A 17,629-nucleotide genomic window follows, 5' to 3' on the forward strand; every position below is an offset into this window, starting at 1 on the left:
ATAGTTGTTATTAGAAGCTCGGACGGCAATTATCATAAGATGTCACCAATTTTATGAAGTTTTCTTATTAGACACACAACGCCGGCGATGACGATATCACAGAAAAGGGAAAGTAGGTCGGTGTGCAGAAAGGGGATGGTAGGTAGGTTAGGGAGTGAGCGATGGCAGAGGTGCGGGCCGATGCGAAAAAATGATGGGACAATGATGAAAGGGAAAAGAGCAGAGATGAGAGGGAAAGCTAGAGAAAAGTAGAGCAGCAAGAAGATGGATAGAACAAGAGAAGAAGAGAACGAAGAGTGCGCAATTGGAAAAGGGAGATAAGAACTCAGACGGAAGATATATCAGGTGACTACAAATACCTAGAGAAGAGACATCAAATAAATGAATAAGCTTATGACATTAATCACACATAGTAAAGATACATACTCAGAAGCGGTCTCGTATCATAACCACGTAGTAAATTCTGTACCTCAATGATCTCAATAATAAAGTCTCGTGTCGGGCGACAATCTCCCTAACACGCAATTCCACGTTAGCCGGTCATTTATTATTTATCAATGTCTACTACAATATCGATTAGAAGGTTATTTCTCTTTCAACTCCGATACGTATCTGATAAGTGCTAATAGAAAACGTGTCAAATTTCATCTTAACAATGAATTTCATTGGAGCTCGTATCCGATGACTGTTGACTAGAAAAAAATACAGTTCAGACAATTATTCCCACGCACAAAACGAAAAAATTTTTAATTTCTCTTAAAGCAAAATTTTGATTAAGAGTATATAAAGATTACATGTTAAACGATCAAATTAATAAATAACAATTCTGTTGAATAACAACAAAACATTTTCCCTTAAAAACTCTTAATAAACTTTGAAACCCTTTCGGTGCGGCATATAAATCGGTGATGGACTTTGCTAATCTACAGCACCACAGTGTATCTATGTTTTTAGTTTCGATGCGGTGTACCATAAGATACTATCATTGCACTATGATTGACAGGTGTTGCCATGTTTGATTAGAGGTAAAAACTAGTAACATCGATACACTGTGGTGCGGTGTATTAGCAAAGTCCATGCCATTATTCAACACAGGAGAGTGGAACTTTTTCAAATTTTCAAATTATCTCCAGCGCTGTCGGGAATTAATCAGTCAGCTGAGTTAAGCTGTAATTAATTTCAATAAAAGCGACCAAATTCTATAATAAAAAGTAGAGACAGTCAGCTCTACTAGCTCTAAATCCTTCCTGCTAACACCAGACAAATGGTTCAAGTTATGTCTGATTCAAAAAGTCAGATCTTAACATTGAAAAAATTCTACCCGATCTAAACTAAACTAACTCTATCAGTTGAAAGAACGTGCTGACACTTTTTACCAGTAATACCGAAATAATTGAATTCAACACGTTAAAAAAGACGTCCTCGTGGCAGTTTGCAAAAAATTCATACGATCCCCAATTACCTCGGCAGCCATCGCGTCGTTAGTATCCGCTTTGGTTGGTCGTTTGGCATCCATAACGGTTGCAGAAAAAATGACGGGTATTCCCGTGTCGCGACAGACAATTTCGTGCGTTTGCACCTTTCCGAAGCTCGGCGAAGAATAGAAAAGAGTTCACCGCGTATCGATGATTCGCGAGATGAAGCCTCCAGAGAAATACGTGTTTATATATATTTATAGAGACATGATATACGAAATGATGCCATGGCAAATCAATTGATTTTTTTTTTTTCATAGTGACGCCACCGCGCACGCATAAAACGTTGGGAGACACCACACGGCTAAACAATCTTAAAGTAACATCGAAAAGCGACACGACCAAACGGAAATTCTATTGATTATCGGCTTGGAAATGACATGATTGCAGCGATAGTGGCTTAATATTTGATTACTAGAATCGAATTAGAGTAAACGCCCAAATGTATTCCAGTTTGTTTGGTCAGGATTAGCATAGAACGACAGATGATTATAACGATAACTGATTACGTTTAATCCGAACCGGTTCATGATCCAATGAGATAATTCATCGACCAATTTAAAACGATACTTGCTTTTCCAAAAAGCTTTCTTGAACTGGACTCTGTTGGGGATACCTGCACTATATAAATGACATTTTTATCATTTACAGTCCACTGGCAATGGAGCATTACGCGGAAGTTAAATTTTAATCAATATTTTTCATGAACCCGATGAACTTAAATTGGTCCTAAGGTGGCAATTACTGAAGTTCACAGCAAATGCAGACAAAATACAGAACAAGAACCCAAGACTAGTTAATCTATAGCCGCGATCACACGTGCATTTTTGGCCAGGGCCAAATTTGGCCCGTGTCACACCGGAAATGATCCACTTCGCTTTTTTTTAGCATTGTTGAGTATCGAGTGAATGGTTTGCGTGTGAACACGCTCTCTAATTAGGCACGGGCCAAATGTGGCGCGAGCCTGATCGGTGCCAATTTGGTCCGGGCCAAATCGTCTCCGTGTGATCGCGGCTTATAACAAGACTTACTCTCAATTGTATTTAATCCTTCTTTTGCGATGACGAATGAAAAACCAAAGTACAAAATCACAAAATCCTAACTGCACGGACTAAAACCAACACCATGCACTACTCCGCATCCAGTAAGGATATACAGTGACAGTGTAGTTGATCAAGTCAACCAAGGCTCATAGAAGATGAACAAGACAAGATTGCGAATACCACCCCGCATACTCCCGTCATTCATCATGTGTGCATTAATTGAAATGCTCATTTTCAGGCAAAATGACCCCCAGCGTTGGGAGACTTTCAATTAATAACTAATTAATCCATCAACATCAGCCGCAACAACGTTGTGGCATCTAATCGCCATTTTCAGATACGTTTACAGACGCTCTAGTCGCAATCTTATCAGTTACAAACAACACGACGACGGCAATTGGAATCTTTTTCTTCCGATTCTCACTTCGTACTTTGTCATCCGCTATCCACTTTACAGACGCAAGTTCCGAGGAATTAATACACGTTAAGCCCCGGAGACCCCGCAATCGGCAATACGGTCATTAGAAAGTTCCTCGCCGATTACAAGAATCGCGATCGATCGTAACGGAATTACAGCAATAACATTAAACACAAGACGAAAAGGACTGAGAGTAAATCCGTTTATTTCAAACGATCGACGCCAAGTCGCGAATTTCTGGCTTGTAAAAAAATTCTGATTCTTGATTCTCGAATCGGTTGGCCCCCGAATGAAATATTCGATGTTACACTCCTGCTCCAGCTAGATTATTCGAAGCTGTAACGCTTTGCGGTCCCACGAAGGGGACTTATTCGCGAAATCAATTTCCCTCGATGACAGACAATTCAAACTCGAGTGAAGATCCTACACTACTAAATCTTAACATGCATCCGTTATCAGAAAACTATGCACGAAAAATATTATGAATTTTGAGAATTCACTTGAACATTTTCGAACCAATTTGTCAGTAAGTCGTCGATGGTTTTGTGCATTATTTCTTAGAATTGTTACCAGCGTATATATTCTCAATGCTATTCAGTGGCATGGTCCATTTACAACAGTTTTATTAATATTGAGGCATCGAAAGCAATATTTATAAGAAACGTATGTTTGCAGTCTAAACCCTGTCAGACATCCGGACACATTCTCGTCGGTTATTCCATTTTGGCGCATGAGCTTATTGCAGTCATAGCTTATACCGAGGATTAGGGAGCTTAGGTCAGCAGACATTCATCTTGATACAGGATCATAATCATGCGCAATTGATTGAAAGCATCCAAACCCGAAAACCAATTTCGTTCCTTGTGTCGGTCACAATTACATATTATTGAGCGACACACTGGATAATTCTTAACTACATTGTCATAGCAATAGCCAAGACCACTTGACAAGAATTTAGGATTAGAGCCTTAGAACTTAACAAATTATTGTCAGTTCTAGATTATCTAGCCTTCTTTTAGAAAGTGGAGCATTACCATATGCTGATAGCATTTCATCTACAACCAGTCAAATTCTGACTAAAAGCCTACATAAATGGAATCTTGTAAAAATATGTGAGAAATGTCATTGAGCCCTAAACACGAAAACAAACTTGAAAGTTTATTATGGCGTTAAAAAATACACAGCCTATATTGCTTTACATTGTCAATATCAAGGATCAATACGTTATTTTAGATTTGATCAATAATTGAACTGACCGACCAGCAACCAGCATCCACTAGGCCTAACCCCTATACATAGATGACTTAAAAATGATTATCAAAATTAATCAAAAATAAAATAAGAGTTAGGGCTATGAAATATTTCAAACTATGAAATAGACACCAAAATTCACATTTTTGAAATGCCAATATTGTACTGCACATCGACTCCCACAGAACCCCTTAGGCCCTCTATACTAGGAAGGTACCAATACATGTGTATAAATACCATTGTAACAGTTTTTACGCCTTCAAAAGATATTTTCATCTTTCATTGAAATAGGCCTAAACAAAAATGCATGTTATTACATAATGTATCATTCTTTCTGTCCGTACTCCTCTGAATATGACTGACACAATATCCAATACGGAGTCGAAGGAACACATATCTCATTTCAAACATGATGAGGGCACTATCGGACAACAGAAACTGTCTAGACCTTCCGCAGTCAGTCTGTTTCAATCAAGCATATTGTCAGATACAGTTACCGATAATTGCGTAAGTGTGCTTCTGTCACCCAGTACAATGAAGTTATTAATGACCCCCCTTAATCTAAATTCATCCAAGCGACTCCGGAGTAACATCCACATCGGCGGGTAAACAGATTTCTACCGATACATATGGCACGACGAACGTCACGAAATAATTTCTTTCTAAAATTCAAAAGATTAAATCAAGGATATCGAAAAAATCACTGACCTACATATCCGCAGCTCATCTCATCGCCGCTATAGTCTACCAGCAGAGCTAAAATATCGACGAAATGATAATTTTCATACCAGTATAGACGGTCTTTAAATAGGCATGAAAGAAAATGCCTAAAAGCATGTACGTGTTGATCAATATATCGACGCAGTTGTTTTATATTTGTGACATCCCCGCTCGATGTAACCAACCAATGTTCAGACGGCAATAAAAATGTCAGTGGTTAAAGGTTTAGTTAATAGATGAGGTATAGGTCGGTGAGCAAAGCTCCAATTGAGGTCTAGAATTTATAAAAAAATACAAAGATATACAAAAAGAACGAGAAAGTGGATCCAGGGAAAGGTCTTGAAAGAAAGCTCTACCGCTACTTATTGGATCCATATTTTCCACAAATTTTTTGTAGCGGGTGATGGGGTTTGGAAGGGGTGATGAATATCTAAGACCGGGTCAGTTGGCCTAACTGACAAGTGACTGCTGATAGCAGTGTACCCCGGTATCTTGATATCAACTTAACCGAAAAATAAGGTTATTTTAGGGCTTCAAATGAGAACACCCAATTTTCTCAAGATTTTATCGCAGCAATCATTCAGCCAACAACTCTAATTTGCTTTGTTTATCCGTATAGAAGAACTTAAGACCCACCCATTGTTTGAAATGTCAATTCTAATCAGTTCAAATCAATCTTTGTCTTAAAACCTTTTTCATCATGGATGGGTTAAACCACTCGATTAGGCTACCCAGGGGCGGATCCAAGCTATATTCCACTGTAGGCCTATTGCAGAAAATAGTCCGAAAAATGTGGAAAACATATTTTCTAGAAGTACCTAATCTAACAGGTCCAGAATGGAACAAGGGAAAAGAGTCATTTTAAAATTTTTCTTGGCGAGAAACCACCCTTTAATGAGCTTCGCCGCTGGCATCTTTGAGCAATACTTATTATATAGTCAAATTCACCGGCTGGATCCGCCACAGCTACCAGTTATTGGACAGGCAACCAGGTTGCCAGGAATCTACTATCATACAAAATGCACTAGGCCTATTTCTGGTCAGAAAAAAGTAAGCCTATACATTTCGATAGCCTTTTAGTTTCCTGGCGCCATGTTTTTAGTTACAGGTACCCATAGTCTAAACAATTAGTACCTAGCCGTTGTTCAAACCCGTAACAATGACTGGTATTCAGACTAAGGTACCCAATGCCTCTGCTGCGTGCTGGGTGGGGGCTGTTGTTGGTCCACTTTTATTTCGTCCACATCTCTCTGGAATGCATAAGTGATGAGATAGAAACGAAGCAAAAATCATGAAAAATGTAAGTCAAGCCGCCTGGATAAGCTTACATCAAATTCGATCGTATCTTCATCTCATATCCGATGTGTTCTTTTAAATCTTTTTGTCGCGTGCTGTTGTTGATGTCGACTCATACAAGCGCCTTTGCAGCATGATCATTGAATTGTTTAGCGAGAAACGTAATAAAAAACGATGCCAGCAATGCGCGCGTGCCACAGCAGATTCCACGAGCGGAGTATGTAGAAATCGGAATCCATCCACTCCCGTGTAGACTACCGGTCTCTATCTTCATATTGAATGGGACACGCAACCAGTCTACTCCCGTGAAGCCCGTAGCCTAAACTAAAAGTCTCTAGTCTTTGGTTATTTGACTATGCCATTCAAACTGCTGTTCCAATGTAAGATGACAAACAGAAGGCGTTAGCCTCAGTCTAGAAGCCTTAATTAAAAAATCGCCGCTTCTGGAAATTATTTTTCCAGGCGCATTTATATGAGACAGTGCAAGCATTTCAACGTGATTTGCAGGAAAGAAACTATTTTGAGAAACGTCCATCCGATTATATCGACCGATAGTTTTCGTAGAGTAAATAAAGGCTTACATCAATGACCGTGGGCAAATTTTATTTGATAGCATTAGTAAAGAGTTGCACGAAACGCGCTTACCTATTTTCAAAACACGAACCAAGGTCCAAATTTGATTCGGGTCTAGATCGTTTCCGGTGTGATCGCGACTTAAAATCAGCCAGTAAAGTTAACATTACAAAGTTGTCAGTAATTTCTTTTTAAAAAAGGCTCAATATTGACAACGATATAGAGTTAAATGGATCTAGCGGGCTTTTAAAAAAATCTTCCCAGGCGCTCTTTGTTGTCCTATGATTGCGGGTCCTACTTCATTGAAAATTATCCAAATTTCGAAAAATCCTGATCCAAATTTTTTGGGCACCTGAAAATTTTAGGGGGTTGGCGATCGCTGCCCCCAAACCCCCACTCGGCACGGGCCGGTGGATTCGGTTCCCGCGTGCGCTCGGCTGAGCGATCGTTTTACGTAGATGCCGCGATGCAGCTGCTGAAGTGGGAACTGCTCAGCGCGCAGGAAAATCGCTGACGCCATCTCGTGTAAATTTTCGATTCTACGAATTATCTTATTAGCGCGCTTGTGGAACGTTTCGTTATACGTGACCTTCTCTCTAAAATACCAGTAAATCAAAATAACGCCTAACGAAATGGCATTTGTGCGTTCGTAAAATCGATGACGCTTGCACATTCGCTGTAGGGCAGCCACCAATTCTGATGTCGCTACTTAGTGATTATCATCGTAATTTGTCACAAAATGCGCGTCGTTGGTAACGTGCTTAGAAAAGGATTTTCTTGCCCCTCCGAAGGCAACTCAGGAGAAAGTAGCCATTGACCCAAACTGTCGTCACTCATTTGACAGTTCGTTTGACTCATATCATCCTAACTCCCACCTGTCTACAAGACAATAAGTGTGTCCTTCGGTTTCCACCGACGCAAAGCCACTTAATAGCGGTAACTGAACTCAACTCTGACATTTTCCAGCGAAATTAGTTGTTGTTTTTTGTTTCGGATTCTTGAAATCTCGACACCAACGTGTTACATAATGTAATTTTCTTTGACGTGTCAAGTCGCCTGTCATATCATATTCCTAATTGTCATACGAACGATCAAACCAAACTTTGGCGCGCACTGTGGTGACTGCGCGTCAACGTTTGTTTCATCGCGGGGCGCTTTTCAAAAAGAAAATTAGCATCTTTCTACGATTGAACCTTCGGGCCATGTTTAAGAAGATTTTTCAATCAAATTCTTTATCCGATATAAACATCAGGCGAACGCATAAAAGGCGACAATACGCCCAGAACTGGCATTTGCTTCCTGTCTCGTCGTGAACATTAAGTGCGTATATTTTCTCAATAAATGGTAGTCATGATTGATTTATCATTCAGCTTTTATGAAGAAACGAAACTAAATCAGGCGAAACATTCGCTTACAAGCAAACTGAATTATCGAGCTGGTTGTTGGCGCTCGTGAAAAAAGCTCGTCAAGATTATCGGGCGACCAGTGGAATAAGTGGTAGTTGGCACTATGCTAACCATTTGCAGAAACAAAATATCTTGATCCAATGTATTAGTAAATATACCTATACACTGCACCTATGCCTATGCCAACGGATGATAATTATGCATTGAAATAAGCTTATATGAATTTTATAAATGCCCAAAGTACTGGTCATCCCCCTTGAGACTCAACTGGCCCAGCGAAGCGATTTGTGTTTTGACTATACGTTTTTTACTATATGTATACTATTACATTTATTTCAGGACAAATCAAGATTAGATATTACACAATACTTAAGAACGATGAAATGACCGCAAGGATACTTCCGAAAAGCTTGGGAAATGAGATGCACCTTAAAACCTCAAAAAGGGGGAACAAAGAAAATAAATAACTCTTCAATGAGAAAAAAAACTCATCCATGTCCTAGGTTAGAGTTTTTGCGGAAAAATTGAGACATAAACTGACCGATTAAAAAAATGATTTATATGTTTCTCGATGATTTTGGTTCGCGCGCAATCGTACATAGCCAATTTTTAAAATTGTGTTTCGTGTTTCAAAACAGCGCACACAGTCACGAAACAAGCCATAAACTTGTTTCTGTTTCGCGATTTTGTCTTGCTATGTGCGGATAAGTGGTTGTTTGTAGAACCACGGACTGAAACGGTCTCATTTTGCCGCGCACTTGATACACTAAGCGATAGCGTGTAATTTTATTTCATCGGTAAATTAAGTCTCAAGCCTGATAAAGCTATTTCCGGATGTCTTTGATGGCTGGTGGCGGACTCGTACATGAATCGATACAGGAGTGCATTAAAACACGTCACGATTCATAAAGGAGGGATATGTATACGGCTCTAAAAATGCCGGGCGGTACTGTCCGCGCGTGATATGATATTCAAAATAACGTGTGAAAATCGATTCTCGGACATTCTGGTTAAAACATGCGTCTATATATAGTAAAGACTTTGGTTCGAGGAAAACAAAGCCGACAAGCCGGTGATCTGGCAACTGGTGATTCTGTCTTATATACGCGGAGGAACTAATTTATCAATTGGAATTGACACTGATCGATGGCTAGTGACGTTATGCATCTATTTCGCTCAGTCCAGTACGAACCATCGCTCTAGTCGATTGGCGTGTATTTGCAGAATTACCATATTTTCGTTCCCACTGGGAAAACATGCTGTTCTCGCAATAACCAAATGAACCTACTTCTTTTTGCAAATGGCACACTTCCTTCGACGCGACTCTCATACCTAAATATTCGTCGCCAGTCCGATGATTGATTTAGCGAGCTGCTTTCATGAAGAAACGAAGGCAAATCGACGCGGGGTATGATTCGTCGTCAATAAAAACGAATTATCGCTCTAAGTCTAGCCTACGAAGACTCATGAAAAACAACATGTTTCTAATACATAAAATGATACGTTATTCGACGAAATGGATGAAATCGAAAAAAAGTCGGTGTTAATCGTGTAACGCTTTGATCCAAGGAAGTGAAAACCCGGCCATCGGATTTATAACTTCGCTGTAATTTGCTATTTCGAAAAGGTCAGTGCAGTTGTTGTCGGCATGGTGCGTTCTGCATAAATGGCCTGCGGAGTTAAATCGCGTCTCGAACGCCACCGGAATGCCAAACGAACTTCTCATGAGGGAATTGTTAAACGAAGCGGCAACTTGTACGACGACATAGCCATCTGACCGTGTGTAAGAGCCGCGTAATGAAAAATGACAGCGGAATTATTGGGATGCGCTTGTCAAAGTAAAAATCCAAATCCTTTTAGCTCTCTCGCCAGCGTCTGATACTCGCTCAAGAGACTCGTCACGACCCAGATGCAGAGGAAATAAATAGGGAATTTTTGTTTGTTCGATCTATATCATCAGTTCAGCAAAAAATTTGATTATTATTGAATGACCAACTCGTCGGAGAAATGATAGATTCGCGAGCAAAAGTTGATTTCTTATCAAATTACATCGTGACAACCTTGAATAGGAAGCGTAGTGGGTTGTTTTATACAGCGGAAAATATCGAAAAGCGATCGACGGCTTCTACGCACTGACTGATGCGTCATCTGCTATGCGACAAAATTCAGAAAATCTATATGTACGCGTAAAGCGATTTGATTTATCGGGTGAATTCGATGATCGATTGACCGCGCGAGGCAATCGATTTTAAACATTTACCACACTGGGGAACCTAATCACCGACGGAAGAGTGTATTGCAGTTTTGAACTACTTCGATTAACTCATCATTCCAATTTGTCAAGGTCTATAATCTAAGACGTCGGTGGCGGCGGTGGCGCACACCAGGAATATGCGCGTCGGACGAACGATCTTAACATTCCAATCCTCAAGTGCAACCTCGCAAAACTAGAATAATCCTGCCGCCACCGTGTTCGTTTCTTTCACGATATCATCATTTTCACTATACTTTTACTTCACGTGCGAGTGCTTTGTACGGTTTCCACACGCTACACTTCATTAGAACGATTAGATAAACGTAAATCTTTTGACGAAATAGCGATCGGAAAATCTCGGTTCTGTGTAGTTTCGAAATTCCCTCGACGTAGTGGCTATCGCATTCCGTAATGTCGTTTTGATGAAGTAACTATACATATATGTGCCACTTTTATCATCGGTCTCTATGTCGCACCCGGATATTAACGAACTACGAAAATCCCAAGCGCATATTTATCTCCGCACAACACACCTTACCACCATTTATCATTCGCGCTATTATGATAATTAAATTCGTGCAAAGTATTTCGTAGAATATGGCCGGAAAGGTCAATGGTCGGGAGAATATGATATTCATGTATATGCATTCAAAGAAGCCCGTATGAGATGTATATAGTTTCAACCTCATACAGGCTCATTGAATAATGTCCTTAAAGCTTCAAATGTTTTGATTTTCAACAAAAGACAGAAGTTTGCTTACGAGAAATACGAATCTGTACGTTTTAAGAATAATAGATTCCGAATCTCGGCGGCCCTTTTCTCAGATCGTATTCGGCTCTGTAACAAACCGAAGAAAGATGTTCTTGAGCATTGAAAGCTTGTGCGAGACAGGCTGCTGCTTGTTGGCATCTAAAACGCTTTTAAGATTAAAGGTAACGCCAAGATTACTCGATTCTCACCTTGAGCTATATACGAGTTGATATCCATTTTCTACTGACATCGTATTTGGACACCTACATTCAACTGTATGTACAGCAGAAAAAAGCTGCATTATAAATGAAAATACAAAATGAGCCCGTATATTTTCATCGATTGGTTTAGTTTTTAAATTTCAAAATAACTATTGAGCTTGCCGGATGCTAGCTCATCCATCATGGGATGAAATGGATGATGAATAACTACGCATCGATGCCCTGCAATAGTAGAGACGAAGCCTTTTAGCGCCTGAACTAAACAGCGTACGTATCAAAATGATTTCAGCGAAGATGGCAAGATTTCGGTTTTGTTTATTTGACAGTCTTTCGGGCTTTCGGGACAAAACCTGAAGTGTAATTGAAAGGAAGGTGTCGAGAACAGGATGTTTATGTAAATATGTCAGTAACCATATAGTGTTCTCTCCCCCTTAGCCTATGTAGCGAATCATCATATATATTAGCATGCGCATGTGCAGTCGGGACAGGTGGTTAGCCTGTGTGTGACCGAAATAAACGAGTATCTTATGATCTGTAGACTGAACCCGTCGTGTTTTTAGTCTTTCTCTTCTTTTATCTCCGAACCTGGTCTTCTTTGTGACTCGCAACGCCACATTGGTGCCGTGACCAGGATCAGCCGAATGGAGGATACTCAACTGAACCGGTCGACAATCACACGAACTGCAATCAGGCAGAAAGTTGATGATCTCGTCGTGAAATCGTCAACAATCGTCGAAGATTTTCGAACGACCGAAGACGATGTAGATTTACTAAATATCTACATCGAGCAGATCACAGAAAAGTTAAGTCGACTAGAGAAGCTAGACTCGACGATCGAGGACCTAACTCCTTTAACGCATCTTTCAGACACGATTCAAGAAGCAGAGGACTTCAGATCTAGCGTCATCGAAAAACGCGGCCGAATAATCCGATTTGTAGAAAAGGCGAAGCACACAACGCAACCTCATAATTCTTCGATGAACAATTCCGGTGCTTCTGTGACGCCATTTCGCCCGAACAAGGTAAATCTACCTAAACTTACGCTCGCCAAATTCGACGGCGATTTACTCAAATGGCAGGAATTCATAGACGGATTCAATTCAGCGGTCAACGACGACCCGAATCTCGACGACGTCGTTAAGTTCCAATACTTACGCGCACAACTTAACGGCGAAGCTTACAGAACGATCGAGGGTCTGGCCCTCACCGCGTCGAATTATGCGAACGCACTTCAAGTACTGATAAAAAGGTATGGGCAACCGCAAATCATTATCAGTGCATATATGCGAGCGTTATGGGAACTTTCGCGACCGACAGAAGACATGCAGAGTCTGATGGAATTTTCGGACAAACTGGAAACATATATCCGAGGACTAAGTGCGCTCGGAAAAAACGAAGATAGCTACGGAGATTTGTTGACTCCGATTATCTTAGATAAACTGCCTGGGATGATACGACGACAGATAACGAGGGATAATAACGGCGCGAATTGGAGTCTCCAGTCGTTGCGAGATGCCCTTTCGAGAGAGATAACAGCGTTCCAGGCAGGAGTTTCAGTGTACCCAGAAACTGCTCACCTGGGTACCACGTCAGCGTTCCACGTGGGCAATGCGATCAAGAGAAAACCATTAAAATGTACATTTTGTAAAGGGACACATTTCGCGTCAGATTGTGTTCTTGTAACCGAACCAGAGAAACGCCTGGATATCGTTAAACGAGATAAACTTTGTTATAATTGCATGGGCACTCATCGTTCTCGGGACTGTAAATCCAAGAACACATGTAAAAAGTGCAGAGGGAAACATCACACGTTACTATGTGGTTCCTCCCTTACAGAAACGCGCGAGATTTCTACGAAAGATCGACCACAAAACGGAAGCAGAAGCGATTCTCACGATATAAAAACTGTTCATCAAACGTATGCCGGCGCCCAACAACCACGACCAGATGGGCCCATACTTCTTAAAACAGCTGTGGCGGAGATTTTTTCGCCATCAACTTCCGCTAATAACCGCTCGAATGGTCGTAAGATAAACATTTTACTGGACGAAGGCAGCCATAGATCGTTTATCACGACGCGAATTTCTGTCAGCTTAAATCTCCCACATCTGGGCCAAGAGGAAATCAATCTAGCGACGTTCGGAGAACAACTGGCCGGTCGGCGATTACTTCAAAGAACGAACTTTAACATCGCGTCATCAGAGGGTTCACCGATACTAATTGAAGCCCTCGTGATACCGACCATCTCCACGCCAATCAGCAATCTTGTAAACAATAAAGTTTTGGATCTTCCGCATCTGCGAAACCTAACTCTAGCGGAACAGCCATCATCAATAACCGGCGACTTTGATATCGATGTATTAATTGGCGCCGATTACTACTGGTCTATAGTCGGCGATAATACCGTGAAGGGCTACGGCCCGACTGCCGTTTCATCACGTATAGGGTATCTCTTATCAGGGCCCATACCGAGCCACACCTTACTCACCGGAGTAAGGAATTCAACCGTTCTCAACGTATCTTGTGTGAGAAATATGGATCTCAATTCGCACCGCGGAGAGGAAGTCTCATTACAATCGTTTTGGGACTTAGAAACGATCGGCATCAAAGATGACGCTTCTTTGATAAAAAACCGTGGACTTGCTTATTCGGACTATATTAAAACCCATCTAACTGTTGATAGCGATGGACGCTATACTGCGAAACTACCTTGGAAAGAAAGCCACGCCCCCTTGCCGGACAACAGACACGTGGCCGAAGCACGGACTCGCAGTATGATACGCCGTTTATCCGCAGAAATGAGAACCGTATACGATGCAATAATTGAAGAACAACTGTCGCGTGATTTCATAGAGGATGTAACACATGACATCTCTAGTATCGGACACTATTTACCCCACCGAGGAGTAAAAAAGGACTCTACTACCACGCCCCTCAGAATCGTTTTCGACTGCAGTTGTAGAGTCGGAAGCGAACCGTCGTTGAATGATTGCTTGGAAACTGGACCCCCGCTCCTAAACGATTTGGTATCTATATTGTTGCGATTTCGATTGTACTCTACGGGAATATCCACCGATATCGAAAAGGCATTTTTACAAATAAGACTCCACGAACACGATCGGAAGTATACCAAATTCTTGTGGTTAACCGACCCGAATGATCCAGAAAGCGATTTCAAAGTACTTCAGTTTAAAAGTATCCTGTTCGGAGCGGTCTCGAGCCCGTTTGTTCTTAACGCCACTGTCAAATCCCACTTAGCCAATTACGATTGCGAAACCGCGGGGAAATTGGCCGAAAACATATACGTGGATAATATCGTCACTGGAGTAACATCTGAGGACAAAGCGATAAACTTTTATGCACAATCAAACGAAATAATGAATTCTGCAGGCTTGGCCCTCAGAGCGTGGGCAACTAATTGCCAGAGACTGCGTAATTTGGCGAGCTCGGATGGAGTAGCCGAGTCGAAACCCATCGCGAACGTCCTCGGGATCCGATGGGACACTCATAACGACACCCTTAGCATCAAGGTAGATGACGGAACGTCCGATCTGGTGACAAAACGTGAGGTAGTTAGCGCGGCGTCGAAGTTATATGATCCGCTTGGTTTTCTGGCCCCCGTACAGGTCAGGGCTAAGATGTACATCCAGGAACTCTGGAAACTTAATCTAGGCTGGGACGACCCAGTACAGGACGAATCAATGCGAGAAAAATGGTTCTCGATTCGGAATGATTTGTCACGTGCGTCAGAAATTGTGTTATCAAGGAAATACTTAAGTCAACCGCAAACCCAGAATTATGAAATACACGTGTTTGCTGATAGTAGCAAAGCAGCATTTGGAGCTGTGGTTTATTTACGAAACCAGCATGATACATCGTTTGTTATGTCTAAGACACGTGTCGCACCAGTAAAGGAATTAACTATTCCACGACTGGAATTACTTGCTGCTTTGACCGGTTCGAAGCTTATCGATTATGTAACTGAATCGCTCGGTTCCGAAATCGCTATAACCAAAAAAGTGCTTTGGAGCGATAGTCAGATTGTGCTTTGTTGGTTGAACTCCGATCGAAAGTTACCAGTATTCGTCAGCAACCGCGTGAAACAGATTAAATCTATCAAAATTGACGAGTACCGCTACTGCCCGACGTCTGATAATCCGGCAGACATACTATCGCGTGGAATCGACTCCGAGAAACTACGGCATTCTAATTTGTGGTGGTTTGGCCCCGAATGGCTGAAACATGGCGACTGGCCCGTGGATAAATTATACGCTGACACTAGCACAGTTAATATCCTCCACATCAACGATCCTCAACCCGGGCAGGTTGAAGACGCGGAGGACGAACGGATTGGTTTGGTAGAATTAATCGACATTGAACGATTCATAGAGTTGGGATCATTATTACGTGTCACCGCTTACGTTTTCTTGTTTGTCGCGAAACTTCAACGCCAGACAGATCGGTCCGCCGCGGATCTGACGCCGAATGATATAGCCCGAGCTAGAACGGCGTGGATTAAAGCTGTGCAAAATGCTAATTATTCGAATGAAATTTTCGTGCTGCAGGGTAATCATGCAAAATCGCGAGCGCCCCTGACAAAACAGCTACGGTTGTTTATTGGCGATGATAGCTTGTTGAGAGTTGGAGGGAGACTCCATAACGCCCCGATTGATTATGGCGCGAAATTCCCAATATTACTTCCCCCGAAAGGGCGATTTACCGAGTTAACTGTGATTGATGCTCACGCGAGAGCACTTCATTTGGGTACAGAATCAACGATTAACCGTATTCGACAAACGTATTGGATTCAAAGTATCAGGAAAATCGTTAAATCTCTGTTGCGAAAATGTTACAATTGCAAAATCATTAGTGGTCAGCCATACCCACTACCGGACCCTGCACCGTTGCAGAAGAGCAGGCTGACAGATGCCCCTCCCTTTACCGTAACGGGAGTGGATTTCACCGGACATTTGTTCGTGAGAGATAACAACAGAGAAGCGAAAGCGTATATTATCTTGTTTACATGTGCGAACACACGTGCCGTTCATCTCGAGGTTGTTTCTGATATGTCGTGTGCCACATTTCTTCTCGCCTTCCGACGTTTCGCCGCACGTCGATCCTTACCCCAAAAGTTGATAAGTGATAATGGATCGGCATTCGTGGCCGCGGCGGGAGAAATAAAGAAGCTTCTCGATATTCATTCGGTTCGAAAATACATGCTCGAGAAAAATGTTGAATGGGTATTTATACCAAAGGCCGCCCCATGGCATGGTGGCTTTTGGGAACGTTTAGTTGGACTTACGAAACAAGTTCTGAAACGTGTTTTAGTCCGCGCATACATATCGATGTCTGAACTTATTACGCTCGTCGCGGAAATCGAAATGGTGATCAACAACCGCCCGCTTACGTATTTGTCCGATGACGTAACTGATCCAGAACCGCTAACACCATCGCACCTCCTTCACGGACGAGTTATGTCGAATCTACCGCACCTATCTGATACCGATGCTATCAGTGATCCGGAGTATGGTGTTTCGATAAACACACAAAACCTCCAGAAACGCGCACAAAGAGTGATGGAACTCTTCGAACATTTTCGGTCTCGTTGGACCAACGAATACGTTATTGCGCTACGTGAACGACATCTGTCCATGCGAAATAATGGCAGAACAAGCGAGATTCGATCAGGAGACGTTGTACTCGTACACGACGACCAAAAACGTAGAATTAACTGGAAGCTTGCGATCGTAACGAATCTGAACTACGGGAACGACGGCGCAGTTCGTTCAGCAGAAATTAGAATGGGCACTACAAATACTAGCCGACCTATAAATAAACTGTTCCCGCTTGAAATTAACACCGATATGGACTTTAAAGAGCCTGGCCCCGTTATAGCCTCCGATCCGCGACCCGTGCGAAACGCAGCGCGAAAGGCTCGTGCAAAAATCGTTGAATGTTTGAAATAGTTGCATAATAGTTACTATCAATGCCTGAATTTACTATTTAATCGTATTTTGAATTAACGTTTAGTTGTTTATTGATTTCCATAAGCTTTATTTACTTAATCCATTGTAATGATTAGTCATATATCTCTCCGTTCTTACTCTTTATTTGTTTACCTTTGTCGCCCCGGAGAAATGTCGAGAACAGGATGTTTATGTAAATATGTCAGTAACCATATAGTGTTCTCTCCCCCTTAGCCTATGTAGCGAATCATCATA

General features: G+C 41.7%; 2 protein-coding genes across 3 annotated transcripts in view; one reads left to right on the forward strand and one right to left on the reverse strand.

Moving 5' to 3' along the window:
- LOC141900544 (3',5'-cyclic-AMP phosphodiesterase 4C-like) overlaps nucleotides 1–11,435 on the reverse strand; it is a 162,308-nt gene extending 150,873 nt beyond the window's left edge. Inside the window, exon 1 of one of the 2 annotated variants that reach the window (XM_074787488.1) lies at nucleotides 11,397–11,435. The gene's annotated coding sequence lies outside the window, so the exon portion shown is untranslated. Of the gene's footprint in view, nucleotides 1–6,235; nucleotides 6,296–11,396 lie in introns of those variants that run through there. The other variant, XM_074787487.1, reaches the window with a different exon arrangement.
- Nucleotides 11,436–12,049: 614 nt separating this feature from the next.
- Nucleotides 12,050–17,374, forward strand: LOC141899036 (uncharacterized). Its single transcript, XM_074785188.1, has one exon. The coding sequence runs from the start codon at nucleotides 12,050–12,052 to the stop codon at nucleotides 17,372–17,374; it is 5,325 nt and encodes a 1,774-aa protein (XP_074641289.1).
- The last annotated feature ends 255 nt before the right edge of the window (nucleotides 17,375–17,629 follow it).

This window comes from Tubulanus polymorphus, chromosome 2 (assembly GCF_964204645.1).
Source record: "Tubulanus polymorphus chromosome 2, tnTubPoly1.2, whole genome shotgun sequence".
NCBI classification, from domain to species: Eukaryota; Metazoa; Nemertea; class Palaeonemertea; order Tubulaniformes; family Tubulanidae; genus Tubulanus; species Tubulanus polymorphus.